This window comes from Gopherus evgoodei, chromosome 1 (assembly GCF_007399415.2).
Source record: "Gopherus evgoodei ecotype Sinaloan lineage chromosome 1, rGopEvg1_v1.p, whole genome shotgun sequence".
Lineage (NCBI taxonomy): Eukaryota > Metazoa > Chordata > Testudines > Testudinidae > Gopherus > Gopherus evgoodei.
In genome coordinates, this window is record NC_044322.1 from 268,393,009 (window position 1) to 268,409,449 (window position 16,441).

The 16,441-nt window shown below is 44.2% G+C and overlaps 1 protein-coding gene across 11 annotated transcripts in view; it reads right to left on the bottom strand.

The window, feature by feature from the left end:
• Positions 1-16,441, bottom strand: part of RBFOX2 (RNA binding fox-1 homolog 2) — a 273,394-nt gene that overhangs the window by 209,570 nt on the left and 47,383 nt on the right. For all 11 annotated transcript variants that reach the window (XM_030545378.1, XM_030545406.1, XM_030545338.1 and 8 more), the window contains exon 2: positions 4,216-4,266. In XM_030545378.1, coding sequence (XP_030401238.1) covers positions 4,216-4,266 — 51 coding nt within the window. The remainder of the gene's footprint in view (positions 1-4,215; positions 4,267-16,441) is intronic.

Below are 16,441 nucleotides of genomic sequence, written 5' to 3' on the forward strand. Positions count from 1 at the left end.
AGCCAGACGTGTACCCAAAAGCCTCCTACTGCAAGACAAACCCAAGAAAGAAACCAACAGGACTCCACTGGCCATCACATACAGTTCCTAGCTAAAACCCCTCCAACACATCATCAGGGATCTACAACCCATCCTGGACAATGATCCCACACTTTCACAGGCCTTGGGTGGCAGGCCAGTCCTCGCCCACAGACAGCCTGCTAACCGGAAGCATATTCTCACCAATAACTGCACACCGCACCATAGTAACTCTAGCTCAGGAACCAACCCATGCAACAAACCTCGATGCCAACTCTGCCCACATATCTACACCAACGACACCATCACAGGACCTAACCAGATCAGCCACACCATCGCCGGTTCATTCACCTACATGTCCACCAATGTAATATACGCCATCGTATGCCAGCAATGCCCCTCTGCTGTGTACATCGGCCAAACTGGACAGTCTCTACGGAAAAGGATAAATGGACACAAATCAGATATTAGGAATGGCAATATACAAAAACCTGTAGGAGAACACTTCAACCTCCTTGGCCACACTATAGCAGACCTTAAGGTGGCCATCCTGCAGCAAAAAAACTTCAGGATCAGACTTCAAAGAGAAACGGCTGAGCTTCAGTTCATCTGCAAATTTGTCACCATCAGCTCAGGATTAAACAAAGACTGTGAATGGCTTGCCAACTACACAACCATTTTCTCCTCCCTTGGCTTTCGCACCTCAACTGCTAGAACAGGGCCTCATCCTCCCTGATTGAACTAACCTCATTATCTCTAGCTTGCTTGCATATATACATCTGCCCCTGGAAATTTCCACTACATGCATCTGACGAAGTGGGTATTCACCCATGAAAGCTCATGCTCCAAAACGTCTGTTAGTCTATAATGTGCTACAGGATTCTTTGCTGCCTCTGCCCATACAGTGATCAGATCCAGTATCTCCCGTACGGTCCATGCTGGAGCTCTCTTTGGATTTGGGACAGCATCGCCACCCGTGCTGATCAGAGCTCCACGCTAGGCAAACAGGAAATGAAATTCAAAAGTTCATGGGGCTTTTCCTGTCTACCTGGCCAATGCATCCGAGTTCAGATTCCTTTCCAGAGCGGTCACAATGCTGCACTGTGGGATGCCGTCGAATTGCAACCACACTAAACCTAATCCAATATGGCAATACCGATTTCAGCGCTACTTCTCTCGCTGGGGAGGAGTACAGAAATCGGTTTAAAGAGCCCTTTATATCGATATAAAGGGCCTCGTCGTGTGGACGGGTGCAGGGTTAAATTGGTTTAACGCTGCTAAATTTGGTTTAAACGCGTAGTGTAGACCAGGCCTAAGAAAAAACCCTAACAGATCAAGAAATAGCAAAGACCAAATATGGAAGGAAAATCATTTTACAGAGAGATTTACTAAAGTGAAACCATGATGGCTAAAAATTGAGGTTGCTTGGCCTGCCAGGAAACCTCCATGAAGTAACTTGCCATCTGAAATGCCTATACACACTGGCTAGTATGTTGATACCTGTGCTCACCTTCATGGAGGAGCCATGATTGTGCTACGTAGAGTTGCCAGCACGTACTCTGGCCGATCCACTGGCTCCCGTGCCCACCTGGAGTGTCCTCATGATCTATCAGGGTACAGCGGCCATAGCAGGGCCTATGATTAAGTGATGCTGTTTGTTCACAATTTCAGCCTGTTCATAGTGTCCATAGCCTCACAGGGTGTACGGTATTTGTACCTGGTTCACATTTTTTGTTTGTCCCAATGGATCCTTTGAATAATTCTATCCTGCACAATGGGGATATGCATATGCCTCATGAGAGCCAAGGATTAATTTCACAGTTGCCAACCACATGGTATAGTCTCGTCAACCTCTCTCCCAAGCTGCTGCCAGACTTACTCTGGGCCCAAGCTACGATGAACACTATCCTCCTTTGGGTAAAAGTTCTTGAGGAAGTTCTTCGATTTGAGTCTGATTATTTATTCAATAACTCATTTTAATTTGTTGCATGATTGATTTTCTGTTCTTGTTTTGTTGGTGCGTCACTTGCCTTAAAAAAAAACCCCAGCCACTGTGAAACTTGCTACATTTCACTAATATATTCAATGTTGCATTTCCATTACTATTACCGTTGTCTTCTCCCTTCCCGCCCCACCCCTTGTGTTCTATATCCACTGTCACACCCTGACCTTATTTAGAAATATAAGCATGTTGGAGCAGAGGCACTCATCCTGCATTTGTACAGCGCTTAGCCCACCGGATCTCCATCTTGACTGGGCATCTGGGAGCTACTGTCTTATATGTAAAATAATAATGCAGTTAAGAGATGGATTTGATTGCCAGGGCACCCATCAGGAAAGTGTGTACAATAGGGCATATGCATGCCTAGACTGGCTGCTGAACAGCAATTGATTTTGGTCCTTTGTTTTTCAGACAAATCAACACAAAGTTTAAACATGTTCATGTTACAAATGCTGTAGTTTGTATTTTATTTTTGTGTCTCCATTGCTGTCCCTGGGTGCAGAGTGAGGGAGAACATTCAAGACTGTTCATATCGAGTCCCAGGTGCTGTCAGGATGGCCTTGAATGGCAGGAGTTTGAAGATAGGATGGAGCATAGCTGAGAGCGGATGAGTACCAATGCAAGTGTTCTCAGCCCCATACGCAACCAAAAGAAGAGTTGCATGATGGATGACAGAGCCAGCATTCTGAATGGTCAAATCTAATACTAAATGGTGGGGCCAGGAGCATTGTAACACTGCACTGGCAGAACTAACTCAGCCATTGTAGCTATAACACTTACATTTTCTGTCCATGGCTCTACAATAATGTAGAGAAACCCAGTGTAGAATTCAATGGTGGCAAGGCTTGTAATCGTACTTGCTCTCAGCCAGGGTCTTGATAGTTAAAATAAGGCATACAGATGGCTGCAATGCCAAAATACTGTAGCGCAGACAAGACTTTTCTTTTTGCAGTATAGCTGGGAATCTCCTAACTGGTATGGCTGGTCCACCTGCTTTTTCCAGCACTATGTGCAGTAGGAGATCACAGACTATGCTGCACCACAGGCTCTGGTGCGTCACCCTATATGCCCTTGCTCTGGTCACCCAACCCAATCCCCTCACCCCCATGGAACCACTATGGAATAATTTTCCAAATTCCCTGGGAATGCGCAGATACAAACAGTTCAGCATCATGGCAAGCATGGATACAAATTCATTACATAAATGTGGTGTTCCAACAACAGGGTTAGGGAGGTTTGTTTGTTTGAGGGACAGGGGGTTAGTGCAACACAACTGTGTTTGTTGAAAGAAAACCAGAGCATGCGACACTGGATACAAACATAGCTGCACTTCTGCTGAGCACGTGTCCATACTCCTTGCTTAGGTCCCTCACAAATCTCCATAAAATTCAATTCCAGAGTTAGAATAAAGGTTTCAGACAAGCTTCAGGACTTCTTCCTGGACAATGTTGCCTTGTAAGCTGCAACAGGCAAAGGGTGACAAATAGCCTCACAATGGAAAGGTAGAAAGATAATTTATGATGGCCCTCTCCTCCCCTGCTCTACACAGGCTTATCATCAGCTGGCGTTTCCTACCTTCTGTGGAGTGGGAAGGGGATGTTGCGACGGCTTCAATAGACCGAACCATATCACCTTTACTACTTTAAAATTAAAATATCCTCAGTTGGCGGATGGGGTATGGGTCCTGCAGGACTCAAAAAGCACCAAGGCAAATTCATAAGAGCTAGAAGCAACCCATCCTGGCCACATTGTTCTACGCTCCAGCAGCACTGCAAGGGAAGATACCTCTTAGCCAAAAACTGTGTTTCATCTCTCCTCAGCTGCTAGAGTTACAGCAATAAGAACAAAACAGACCAAAAAGTGTTCATGGACTGAACATCTACACTGAGTAAAACTGAGGAGACAGAGTTGGTATTTGGGATTTAGATCTGAAGTCCAGTTCAAAGAATAGCCACGGATGAGGAAATTTTTTAATGAGAACCGGAGGGATCACATTCAACTCCTCATCATGCATGCAGCCACATTCCATATGTGGCATGGCCAAAAAATGTGTTTAATTTACTGTATACCTCCTTAAGCGTTCAAACAGTGAAATAAAACAGTCCTCAATCCAAAACAAACAGTGTTAGGAAGCCATCTGCCAGAACATCCACAAGCAGACACACACACAGAGTTTACTGTAATCGGTCTCTTACTTGATTGTCCCTCGCAGGGTATCCATGATAACCTGAGGTCAGAGGCTCATTCTACAAGAGAACAGAAAAGGTGAATGCAATGATTGTAAGGAACAGAAACAAGGGGTTATAAGCCTCCCAAGTCCAGGTGGACAGAAGAAGCTGCAATGATTTGAGGAAAAAGGGACAATTAACACTAAAATTTCCTACTGACATCCTATTTTCTGTGTGAGTCAAAGCATCTAAATCAGACTAGTTTGAAACTACATATTCCAGAGTGCATGGAAGAAGAAAATACAAGCATGAAATAATCATAAGCTATTCCTACTTCATCTCCTGTGTGATGTGTCTATAGTTACTGCTATTTTTCACAGGACCTTTTTTTTTTTTTTTTTTAAATGTCTTTTTCCATTGTGGAGATAGAACAATTACAGTGTAAACGTCTGTGCGCTGCTGCCCAGTTAACCCAGTCCTGGAGAAAACTTTCTCCATCTAAACAATGGCAGCAAAGGCGTGAACTCCTTCCTGCAAACCATGCAACACTATGACACGTGAACATAATGTTAGACAGTTACAGTTTAAATTATAACCTTACCAAACTTGGGCAAAAATATTTCACACACTCCCCAAAAGAACTAATATTCTAGCTTCTCATCCCTCACCTCCAAATGCTTTCATTGCTCATGCTACTTCCTACCTCAGCAATTCTGTCACACTGCCTTGACTAGAAGGATATGCGAGTTTTCTCCATCCTATTCATCCTTGGAATTTCTTATGATTTCCCAGCCTCTCCCCTATTCTAGCAATTACAGCGGAGATGAAGTAAACATTTCAATGCTGTTTGTTTTTTTTATCTTCCTGGAGATAGGAAGAGAATCTCTCCCACATTTGCAAATTCAAATCGGGGGAGAAATTAGGCAGTTTCACCATACAGATACCCCTTTTCTTTGACAAGGTTACGGTAGGGAGTGAGTAAAACTGAACAGGATTGCTTCAGTTTCATTCATTCTGCTGCTGCTCCCTCCTCCAGGACAGATGGGGGAAGAGTTGTATGCAAAAGTTATAAAATGCTGGTGATGAAGAAAGTAGCAATCCCACTCTCCTGCACAGAGTTTGTTTTTAAACTGCTGCTACACACAGCAGTAGGTATTGTTTGGCAATGGGGTGTTCTGGAGTCTTAACAAGCTCTGCATGTTATCCCAGATGTTTATTCCTCAGTGAAAAACTAGGCAAAGCTGACCAGACCCAAATTGTTGAAAGCAAATCTGTGCCAAGACTGCTGTTTCTGCCAGTAGCTGAATTGTTGGAAACAGCTGGAAGTTAGATAGAGAGACTTTGTAAAGACAACTGTTTCATGGCAGAAGGTGCTGTATTACTTCCATTACACATCATGACTATCATTACTATTTTAGTATCAGAGGAGTAGCCGTGTTAGTCTGGACCTGTAAAAGCAGCAAAGAATCCTGTAGCACCTTATAGACTAACAGTCGTTTTGGAGCATGAGCTTTCATGGGTGAATACCCACTTCGTTGGATGCATGTAGTGGAAATTTCCAGGGGCAGGTATATATATGCAAGCAAGCTAGAGATAATGAGATTAGTTCAATCAGGGAGGATGAGGCCCAATTCTAGCTGTTGGAGGTGTGAAAACGAAGGGAGGAGAAATTGGTTTTGTAGTTGGCAAGCCATTCACAGTCTTTGTTTAATCCTGAGCTGATGGTGTCAAATTTGCAGATGAACTGAAGCTCAGCAGTTTCTCTTTGAAGTCTGGTCCTGAAGTTTTTTTGCGGCAGGATGGCCACCTTAAGGTCTGCTATAGTGTGGCCAGGGAGGTTGAAGTGCTCTCCTACAGGTTTTTGTATATTGCCATTCCTAATATCTGACTCGTGTCCATTTATCCTTTTCTGTAGAGACTGTCCAGTTTGGCCGATGTACATAGCACAGGGGCATTGCTGGCATACGATGGCGTATATTACATTGGTGGACATGCAGGTGAATGAACCGGTGATGGTGTGGCTGATCTGGTTAGGTCCTGTTATGATGTCACTGATGTAGATATGTGGGCAGAGCTGGCATCGAGGTTTGTTGCATGGCTCTTGTCCACTCACGCCCCTTCTCTACCTACGCTACACTGATAACATCTTCATCATCTGGACCCATGGGAAGGAGACTCTGGAAAAATTCCACCACTTTTTCAACAGCTTCCACCCCACCATCAACCTCAGCCCGGACCAATCTACATGGGAGGTCCACTTCCTAGACACCACGGTGCAAATAAGTGATGGTCACATTAACACCACCCTATACAGAAAACCTACCGACTCCTATGCCTACCTTCATGCCTCCAGCTTCCATCCCGGGCACACCACACAATACACTGTCTACAGCCAAGCACTGAGATACAACCGCATCTGCTCTAACCCCTCAGACAGAGACCAACATCTACAAAATCTCCACCAAGCATTCTCAAAACTACAGTACCCACACGAGGAAATACGGAAACAGATCAAGAGAGCCAGACATGTACCCAGAAGCCTCCTTCTGCAAGACAAACCCAAGAAAGAAACCAACAGGACTCCACTGGCCATCACATACAGTTCCTAGCTAAAACCCCTCCAACACATCATCAGGGATCTACAACCCATCCTGGACAATGATCCCACACTTTCACAGGCCTTGGGTGGCAGGCCAGTCCTCGCCCACAGACAACCTGCTAACCAGAAGCATATTCTCACCAGTAACTGCACACCGCACCATAGTAACTCTAGCTCAGGAACCAATCCATGCAACAAACCTCGATGCCAACTCTGCCCACATATCTACACCAGCGACACCATCACAGGACCTAACCAGATCAGCCACACCATCGCCGGTTCATTCACCTGCATGTCCATCAATGTAATATAAGCTATCGTATGCCAGCAATGCCCCTCTGCTGTGTACATCGGCCAAACTGGACAGTCTCTACGGAAAAGGATAAATGGACACAAATCAGATATTAGGAATGGCAATATACAAAAACCTGTAGGAGAACACTTCAACCTCCCTGGCCACACTATAGCAGATCTTAAGGTGGCCATCCCGCAGCAAAAAAAACTTCAGGACCAGACTTCAAAGAGAAACGGCTGAGCTTCAGTTCATCTGCAAATTTGACACCATCAGCTCAGGATTAAACAAAGACTGTGAATGGCTTGCCAACTACAAAACCAATTTCTCCTACCTTCGTTTTCACACCTCCAATTGCTAGAATAGGGCCTCATCCTCCCTGATTGAACTAACCTCATTATCTCTAGCTTGCTTGCATATATATATACCTGCCCCTGGAAATTTCCACTACATGCATCCGAAGAAGTGAGTATTCACCCACGAAAGCTAATGCTCCAAAACATCTGTTAGTCTATAAGGTGCCACAGGATTCTTTGCTGCTATTACTATTTTAAATAAATAATTAATTGCGCTGTTGAACGACAATAGATTATCATTTATTTTAAATATTTTGGATGTTTTCCACATTTTAAAATATATTATTTTCAGTTACAACACAGAATACAAAGTGTACAGTGTTCACTTTATATTTATTTTTATTACAAATATTTGCACTGTAAAAAAATAATTTGTAATTTTCAATTCATCTCATACAAGTACCATAGTGCAATCTCTTTATCATGAAAGTTGCCCTATAAATGTAGAATTATGTACAAAACACCTGCATGCAAAAATAAAACAATGTAAAACTTTAGAGCCTACAAATCCACTCAGTCCTACTTCTTGGTCAGCCAATCACTCAGATAAATAAGGTTGGTTACAATTTGCAGGAGAAAATGCTGTCTGCTTCCTGTTTAAAATGTTACCTGAAAGTGAGAACAGGCATTCACATGGCACTGTTGTAGCTGGCATTACAAGATATTTACATGCCAGATGCACTAAAGCAGAGGTTCTCCAACTGTGGTCCGCAGTTCCCTCAAAGGTGCACACCTGGGCTGCCACGCACAAGAGAATGAAGGGCCATTCACCTAATTAGTGGAGCTATGCAGGTGTGGCTCCACTAATTAGGTGCCTGGACCCTGGAGAAGACACACATGTAAGGTGAGGTGGTGGCCTTGGGGGGAATAGGGAGCAAGTGGGTGAGAAGAGGGGGTGGGGGGAATTTGGGACATGCAGGGCTGTGGCAGCCAGAGAAAGAAGCGATCTTCCCCAGCTCCATGGATGCAGCTGCCAGGGAGAGACTCCCTCCTCCTCCTCAGCCCTGGCTCAGGGGCTGCCACAGCAGGGGAGAGAGGGAGAGACACCTCCCCTTCCCAGCCTCAGCTCGGGGGCTGCCGCAGCGGGGGAGAGAGGGCACATCCATTGCATAAGAAAGGTAAGACTACTGATATTAAAATATGAGTTGCGTGTTTTTATTTGTAGAACAAAAAAACGATTATTAAGGGGCTTTATATATTTTATATATATACACCTATACACACACATACACATTATATATATATATATATATATATATATATATATATATATATATATATATAGCGGTTTTATCAAAAGTGCTTTATAATAGTTAGGTAACGATACAAACAACATTTGGAAAGATCATTAAGTGGTCCAGAAAGACCCTCGGCAATTTTCAAGTGGTCTGCAAAAAAAAAAAAAAAAGTTTGAGAATCACTGCGTTAAAAATTCATATGGCCCTTCATGTTTCAACCATCATTCCAGAGGACGTGTCCATGCTGATGATGGGTTTTGCTCGATAATGATCCAAAGCAATGCAGACTGATGCATGCTCATTTTCATCATCTGACTCAGATGCCACCAGCAGCAGGTTGATTTTTTTTTTTTTTGGTGGTTTGGGTTTTATAGTTTCCGCATCAGAGCGTTGCTCTTCTGAGACTTCTGAAAGCATGCTGCACACCTTGTCCCTCTCAGATTTTGGATGGCACTTCAGATTCTTAAACCTTGGGTCAAGTGCTGTAGCTATTTTTACAAATCTCACATCTTTAGAAAGTTTGCATTGGTACCTTCTTTGCATTTTGTCAAATCTGCTTGTGAAAGTGTTCCTAAAACGGACATGTGCTGGGTCATCATCTGAGACTGCTATAACATGAAATATATGCAGAATGCAGGTAAAACAGAGCAGGAGACATACAATTATCCCCCCAAGGAGTACAGTCACAAATTTAATTGACGCCTTATTTTTTTAACGAGCATCATCAGCATAGAAGCATGTCCTCTGGAATGGTGGCCAAAGCATGAAGGGGCATATGAATGTTTAGCATATCTGGCATGTAAATACCTTGCAACGCCAGCTACAAAAGCACTGTGAATGCCTGTTCTCACTTTCAGGTGACGTTGTAAATAAGAATCAGGCAGCAGTATCTCCCGTCAACGTAAACAAACATGTTTGTCTTAGCAACTGGCAGAATAAGTAGTAGGACTGAGTGGACTTGTAGGCTCTAAAGTTTTACACTGTTTTGTTTTTGAGTGCAGTTATGTAACCAAAAAAAAAATCTACATTTATAAATTATACTTTCATGATAAAGAGATTGCACTTCAGTACTTGTATAAGGTGAACTGAAAAATACTAATTTATTTTGTTTACAGTGCATATATTTGTAATCAGAAATAATAATATAAAGTGAGCACTGTGCACTTTGTATTCTGTGTTGTAATTGAAATCAATATTGAAAATGTAGAAAAACCTCCAAAAATATTTAATAAAATGTCAATTTGTATTCTGTTGTTAAAAGTGCAATTAATTGCAATTGATTTTTTGAGTTAATCATGTGAGTTAACTGCAATTAATTGACAGCCCTACTTTTTATTTGAGAATTTTCTTCCATTTTTATGAATTTTTATTTTTACAGTTGCTGGAAATTAAGGAGCAGGAGTGGAGTTAGAACAGCACTGACAGCAGGACTGCAGAGGTCTCTGGGAGGTTCCCTGCACAACTGAAGGGCCCAAGACATAGGGTGTAAGGTGTGGAGGAGGATGCGGTTCTAGCCCAGAAGAGTAGAGACCCACCCCCCCCCTCAGGCCAGGACTGCAAGGAGGAGGACCAGCAGTATCCAGTGGCCAGGGACTCAATAGTTCCAGCCCAGGGATAGCTTCCACACTGACGGCTGGTAAGCAGGGCTGTAACAGCAGAGCTGCAGAGGGTTACTTGCACGTCTGTGGGGCTGGTGGCACCTGATCCCTGCAAGTGCAAGGTATGGGGAAGGCTGCAGTCCTGAAAGGACAGAGCAAAGACCTACTGGCAAGGCTGTCAAGAGGATAATGACGAGCCATTCAGGAGCTGGGTGGCCTCCCTCACAGCTAGGGGCTTGTCCTCCTCCTGCTGGTCCTGGCCACAGCTTTCCTCACACTTTGCACCTGCAAGGATTGGGTGTCACCAGCCCTGTGACAGCACAGGGAGCCCTATGCAGCCCTACTGTCACAGGAATGAGGGAGCAGATCAATGACAGCAGACTGCACAGGGATCCCTACACTGCAAAAGGGCCGGTATCACGCAATCCCTGCAGGCACAAGGCGGTTGGAGGCTGCACTCCCACTGTTACAGCTGGCTACTTTTTTAGTCAATTTCAACGTGTCAGCTGAAATTGACATTCACCATTTAAACTGAATCCTGCCGAGCCTAGACTCAAGTCAATATGTGATGTAGTTGTGAAAACAGCAAATATCAATTTGGAGTAGATGTAATACATAGGAGGTAAATGTCCCACTCTACTGAGGCCTCAGCTGGGGTACTGTGTCCAGTCATGGGTGCCACCGTTTAGGAAAGATGTGGACAAATTCCAGAGTCCAGAGAAGAGAAACAAAAAATGATTAAAGGTTTACAAAACCTGACCTATGAAGAAAGATTACAAAAGCTGGGCATGTTTAGTCTTGAGAAAAAAAGACCGAGGAGACACCTGATAACATACATTAAGGACTGTTATAAAATGAAGACAATGATCAATTGTTCTCCATGATCACAAAAGGTTGGAAAAGAAATTATTGGTTTAATTGCTGCCAGGGAAATTTAGAAAGTTTTTCCTAATATCTCACCTAACTAGAAGGATAGTTAAGTACTGGAATTGGTTGCCAAGGCAGGTTGTGGAATCTCAGTCACTGGAGGCATGCAAGAACAGATAAGACAAACACCTATGAGAAATGGTCTAGGTTTATTTGGCCTTGCCTCAGCATGCGGGAGGTGGACTAGGTCAGTGTTTCTCAACTTTTTTGATACCAGGGATTGACTCGCTGTCTTCCTAAACTGTGTCAGGGAGATCTCAGGGACCAGCGCCAGTTCACAGACTGGTCGTTGAAGAACACTGGACTAGGCGACCTCTCAAGGTTCCTTCCAGCTCTACAATTCTAATATGCTATGATTAATAACGGAATAATAGACTTCAAACTACCCAAATTAATAAATATTAGACTGTTTTTGAAGAAAGTAGGTACAACTAAACAAAATTATCAAGGATTGCTGTATTTAATTGTTATGGTTATAGGCAGAGCCATATCAATAGCTGAGGATATTTAAAATATCATCATGACACCTGTGGAAGCCAGAGAGAAGATATTTGCTGCTGTCAAGGCAAGAGACATGAATGAGATTTCAGCAGGAGTCAATGTTGCAGATGTGTTGCATTTTTATAGCTCTTCATCGTCAGAGGGTGTTAGAAATATTGACTACGTTTTCATAGCACTTTGGAAAGTAGAAAGATTGGCAGACACAGAAGATGAAGGAAGGAAAGGGCAGGACGATAGACAACTCCAATGTGATAGGCAGTGGAGGCAAATGGGATGTACAAGTCAAGGAAAGAGGGGGAAAAATATTATTTGGAGGATGCACTTGTTCACATCAGACATTAACTAGAGGAATTACTTGGACAAGAGGCAGAAAGGGTAAACAGAGACCATTTGTTATAGAAAATGAGAGATATGTATGCTCTGCATATGACCAAAATAAAAGTGTTTGAGAGAAAGTAACCCGAAGTGAACACAGACTGGTTTGGCAGAGGCAGGGAAGAGAGCCAAAATTAAGCTTTGTGGGACTTGTAAGCGAAAGGATTTTGATGCAGAAAAGTCATCTCCAGAACCAGAGTGGTTTGACACTAGGAGCTTTGTCAAGAGAGGAGGAAGTCAGTCAGAGATGGCTTGAGAGTTATGCGGCTGGTCCAGGATTCAAGACTGCACTGAGATCAAGGAAAATGAGAAAGAAGGAAACCCATGCAACAAAAAGGTTACTATATGGTGAGAAGTTTCCATACTATGACTGAAGGAGGGGAAACCCACACAGACTGAACATAGTCAAGGACATTGTTGTACAATAAATGACTGAAGAAATGAGAAGAAGCTACATTCTTAAGCAATAAGCTGAAAAAGGAGGTTAGAGAGTGGGCAGCAGCTAGAGCTGATACCTTTCTGCCTTTCTTACAGAAATGGTGCCATATGGCACTGTACTATTTGCAAATTCCCAGCTGTGCATTTGTAGCTCTAATTGAACTTAACTCTCCAGGAAGAATGGGAAAGTGCCTGGGGAAAGCTGGCTCCTGCCAATAGTCTCTGGTGCTGCCAATTTTACAGGTCACTAATTGTGAATCTAGGAATGCCATGCTGCATGTTTATTCTGTACAGTTTGCCATCATTGAGGACTACAAGAAGCAGGAAGTGAAAAGGTTAGAACAAGTTAAAGTCCTATGACTGGAACAGAACAATCCAGTTAAATCAAGGGGAGAGAAAATCCCAGTAGCAGATCCAAAGGAAAAGAGGAAGCAAAGACTTAATACAGAGCAAAATATACCTTACTGCCTACACCCAACACAACCTTTATGCCCTGCTTACATCAGAGGATTTTGTTTTTGTTGTTTTTTGGTTGTGTTTTAATTTCCCCATCTTGCCAGTACAAGTTCACTTCCACCAGCATAAGCAACTAAAGAGCTCTGGCACAGACAGCTCACAATCTCCCAACTCCATTTACAGCAACATGTCATCTAACCCAACTGGGAGCAAATCTAATTGAGACGGTGTTGAAAATGATGTTGGCAGTCAGAGATCACTCACACTATGGAGCTGAACCTTACTAACACTGATGGAGATGAACCTGAGTTAGCAATGATGAAAATTTTCAAGAGCGGTCTCTAGACAAGACAAGTTTTAAACATAACTGAGGGGATAAACTCAACATCAACTCCTCTAATGAAGTCCATTTACTCACATGTGTGATACAGTAAACAACGTCCAATGTGTGGGAGACATATGGAAGAAGGACTCAGCTCAGGGGAAGTGGCTCCCTCTTCCCCCCCTACACACACACATGCACACAGTCAGCATCCAAGACAGGAAATACCATAGTCCTCACATATACTGAAAGGTCCAATAGGTTCCCTTAATTTTCCTCTGTAAAACAAAGAGAAATTAGAGACTGAAAAGATCTTAGTTTTCCTTTGTCCACCACTACGGTCAATACAGGATAGTTCCCTGATAGTTAGTTGTAAAAGGAAGCAAGTGATGGGGTGCCAATCATTTCCCTTCAGATTGTTCAGTGGTTAACTAACAGACTTCAGTAGCAACTGTTTCTTGACCATCAGCCTAAGTTTTTCCCTGCAGCTTGGGAACTGCAAACATATCATAGGAACTTAACCTGGTAAGCACGGAATATATTGTCCTAGCAAATTTGGCCAATGGTTTCCCTAGCAATAGGAGAATCAATAACTGCTGAATTCAAGCTTTCATTTAAAATAAAGTTTCTAGTTTTTATGGTTACAAACAACCTCCCAAATGTGAATCAAAGACATGTTTATTCACTAAGTCTGCAGCAAGACAGCACAAGTGGCTGAACTGCTGATGCTGCTAAGGAAAGTGGAGTGAAAGTAACATAATTCTTGTCAGTTTCTCAACTGCCCACATGGTTCTGAACAGCAGCAAATCTAATAGGTGCAGTGATCACCCAATGAAATTAATAGGAGGCAGGTTTAAAAACAAACAAAAGGAAGTATTTCTTCACACAAAGCGCAGTCAACTTGAGGAACTCACTGCCAGGGGATGTTGTGAAGGTCAAAACTATAACAGGGTTCAAAAAAGAACTATAGGCCTTGGCTACACTTGCACGTTACAGTGCAATAAAGCTGCCAAGAGCACTCTACTTCACTCCCTGTCCACACTGTCAAGGCACGCAGAGCATTCTGATTCCGTGGTTGGAGCGCTCCTGGTACTCCACCTCCTGGAGAGGAATAATGTTTGTTGCGCTCTCGCCAGAGCGCCGCAGCACCAGTGTGGACACCTAATGTGCTCTAATTGGCCTCCGGAAGTGTCCTACAATGCCTGTTCTAGCCATTCTGGTCATCACTTTTGAACTCTGCTGCCCTGTCCTCAGGTGACCAAACCTCAGACCTGCCCTCTAAGTTCCCTGGGAATTTGGAAAATCCCCTTCCTGTTTGCTCAGCCAGGTGTGGAATGCTCTCAGTGACTCTTTCCATGTGGCCATGCCTCCACACGCCAGGCAATCCCCAGTATGGAGCAACGGCAAGGTGCTGGACCTCATCAGTGTTCGGGGGGAGGAAGCTGTGCAGTCCCAGCTGCGCTCCAGCCGTAGGAATTACGATACCTTCGGGCACCTACCAAGGGCCATGATGGACAGGGGCCATGACCGGGATGCTGTGCAGTGTCGGGTTAAAGTAAAGGACCTGCGAAATGCCAATTACAAAGCCCGCGAGGCAAACGGCCGCTCCACTGCTGCCCCCGTGACCTGCAAATTCTACAAAGAGCTAGACATGATACTTGGGGGCGATCCCACCTCCCCTGCAACGACCACCATGGACACAGCACAGCAGGTGAAGAGGAGGAGGAAAGCTCAAGCGATGGTCCTGAGGCAAGGGGGGACAATCTGGAATCCCTAGATACATGCAGCCAGGAGTTCTTCTCGAGCCAGGAGGAAGGCAGCTAGTCCTGGCATCCGGTGCTTGGGGAAGGACAAACATCAGAGGAGATTCCTGGTAAGTGGCTCTCTTTTTGGGAAGGAAGTTTTTAGGTACGGGCTCTTTGGGCGAGGAGGGGGAACCATTGCTGCACACAGGCAAGCTGAATATGGGCCAGGACAGAAGCCGCATTGTAGGAGAAGACTCTCCCCCTTGCTTCCCTGGTCACAGAAAGATATCTTCTAGGATGAACTCCTGTGGAGAATGTTGGGACAGTGTTCAGTGTAGGTGCCCCCTGCAGCTGTTGGCTCTCCCCAAGGCACGGAAACTCAGAGGACAGTACAGCCATTAAACAATCAGTTCCCATGGACCCTGTGCTTACTCACCATTTCTGGGGCTCCTGTGGGTTGTGTGTGCTCGTTTTGGGACAGGCAAAGTATGGTTTTTGTGATTGCCCTGCTTAAGTGTGGGTGAATCATTGCTCTGTCTGCTGTGTACAGTGCTGCCTTTGTTAAGTGTTGCATTTTGCCTGTATAGGTGCAACCTTGAGATCTCAGCCATCATTCTTATCACCGGCAGACAGACTGAGAAGACTCAGGAAGAGGCCATGTAAAAGCAAAGACGAACTGCTGCATGAAGTCATGCAGCAGTCTGTAAAAGAGAATCGAAAAGCACAGAAGTGGAGGGAAAGCGAAAGGAGGATCCGCCAGGAAAACGCAAAGCACCAGCAGTAAAGCACGGAACAGCTGATTAGCATAATGAAGCGCTAAGCGGACTCTCTCCAGGCCCCCGTCGCCATGCAGGCAGAACACTATCGCATTCCCCCCCCCGCAACCCTTGTCCCAAAACTCTTCCCCTTGTGACCCTATGTCCCCTCCAACACACTTTCCCCAACATCCAGGTTCTTACCACCCCCAGCTGCCTCCTACACCCGTAGCTTCACCACTCACCCATGAAAACTACAAACCTTATCCACTGCACTCAGCCCCCCACAACATGCCTTATAGCCATCCTGAAGTGCAGCACTCATTGCACAGCACTCCTGACAAGATTCAAGAGTATGAAATCAGGACATACTCAAGCCTATGAGTGAACCAGTCCCCACCCTACCCCCTTGCCTTTTGGTATTTCTGTGATACTTTGTTGTTGTTTTTTTTCAATAAATGAATTTTATTTTCAATAAATGGAGTTTTTTTACTTTGAAAACATACTTTATTAGTGCATAAAGCAAAATACACCTTAGCCCAGGGAAGCAACGAGCACTGCAAGTGACTGTACCGAACACAGCCACTGCACTTCACTCCTGTGCAGAGCACCAGACATTACTGGTGGCTTTCAGCCTCAAATTGCTCCCTC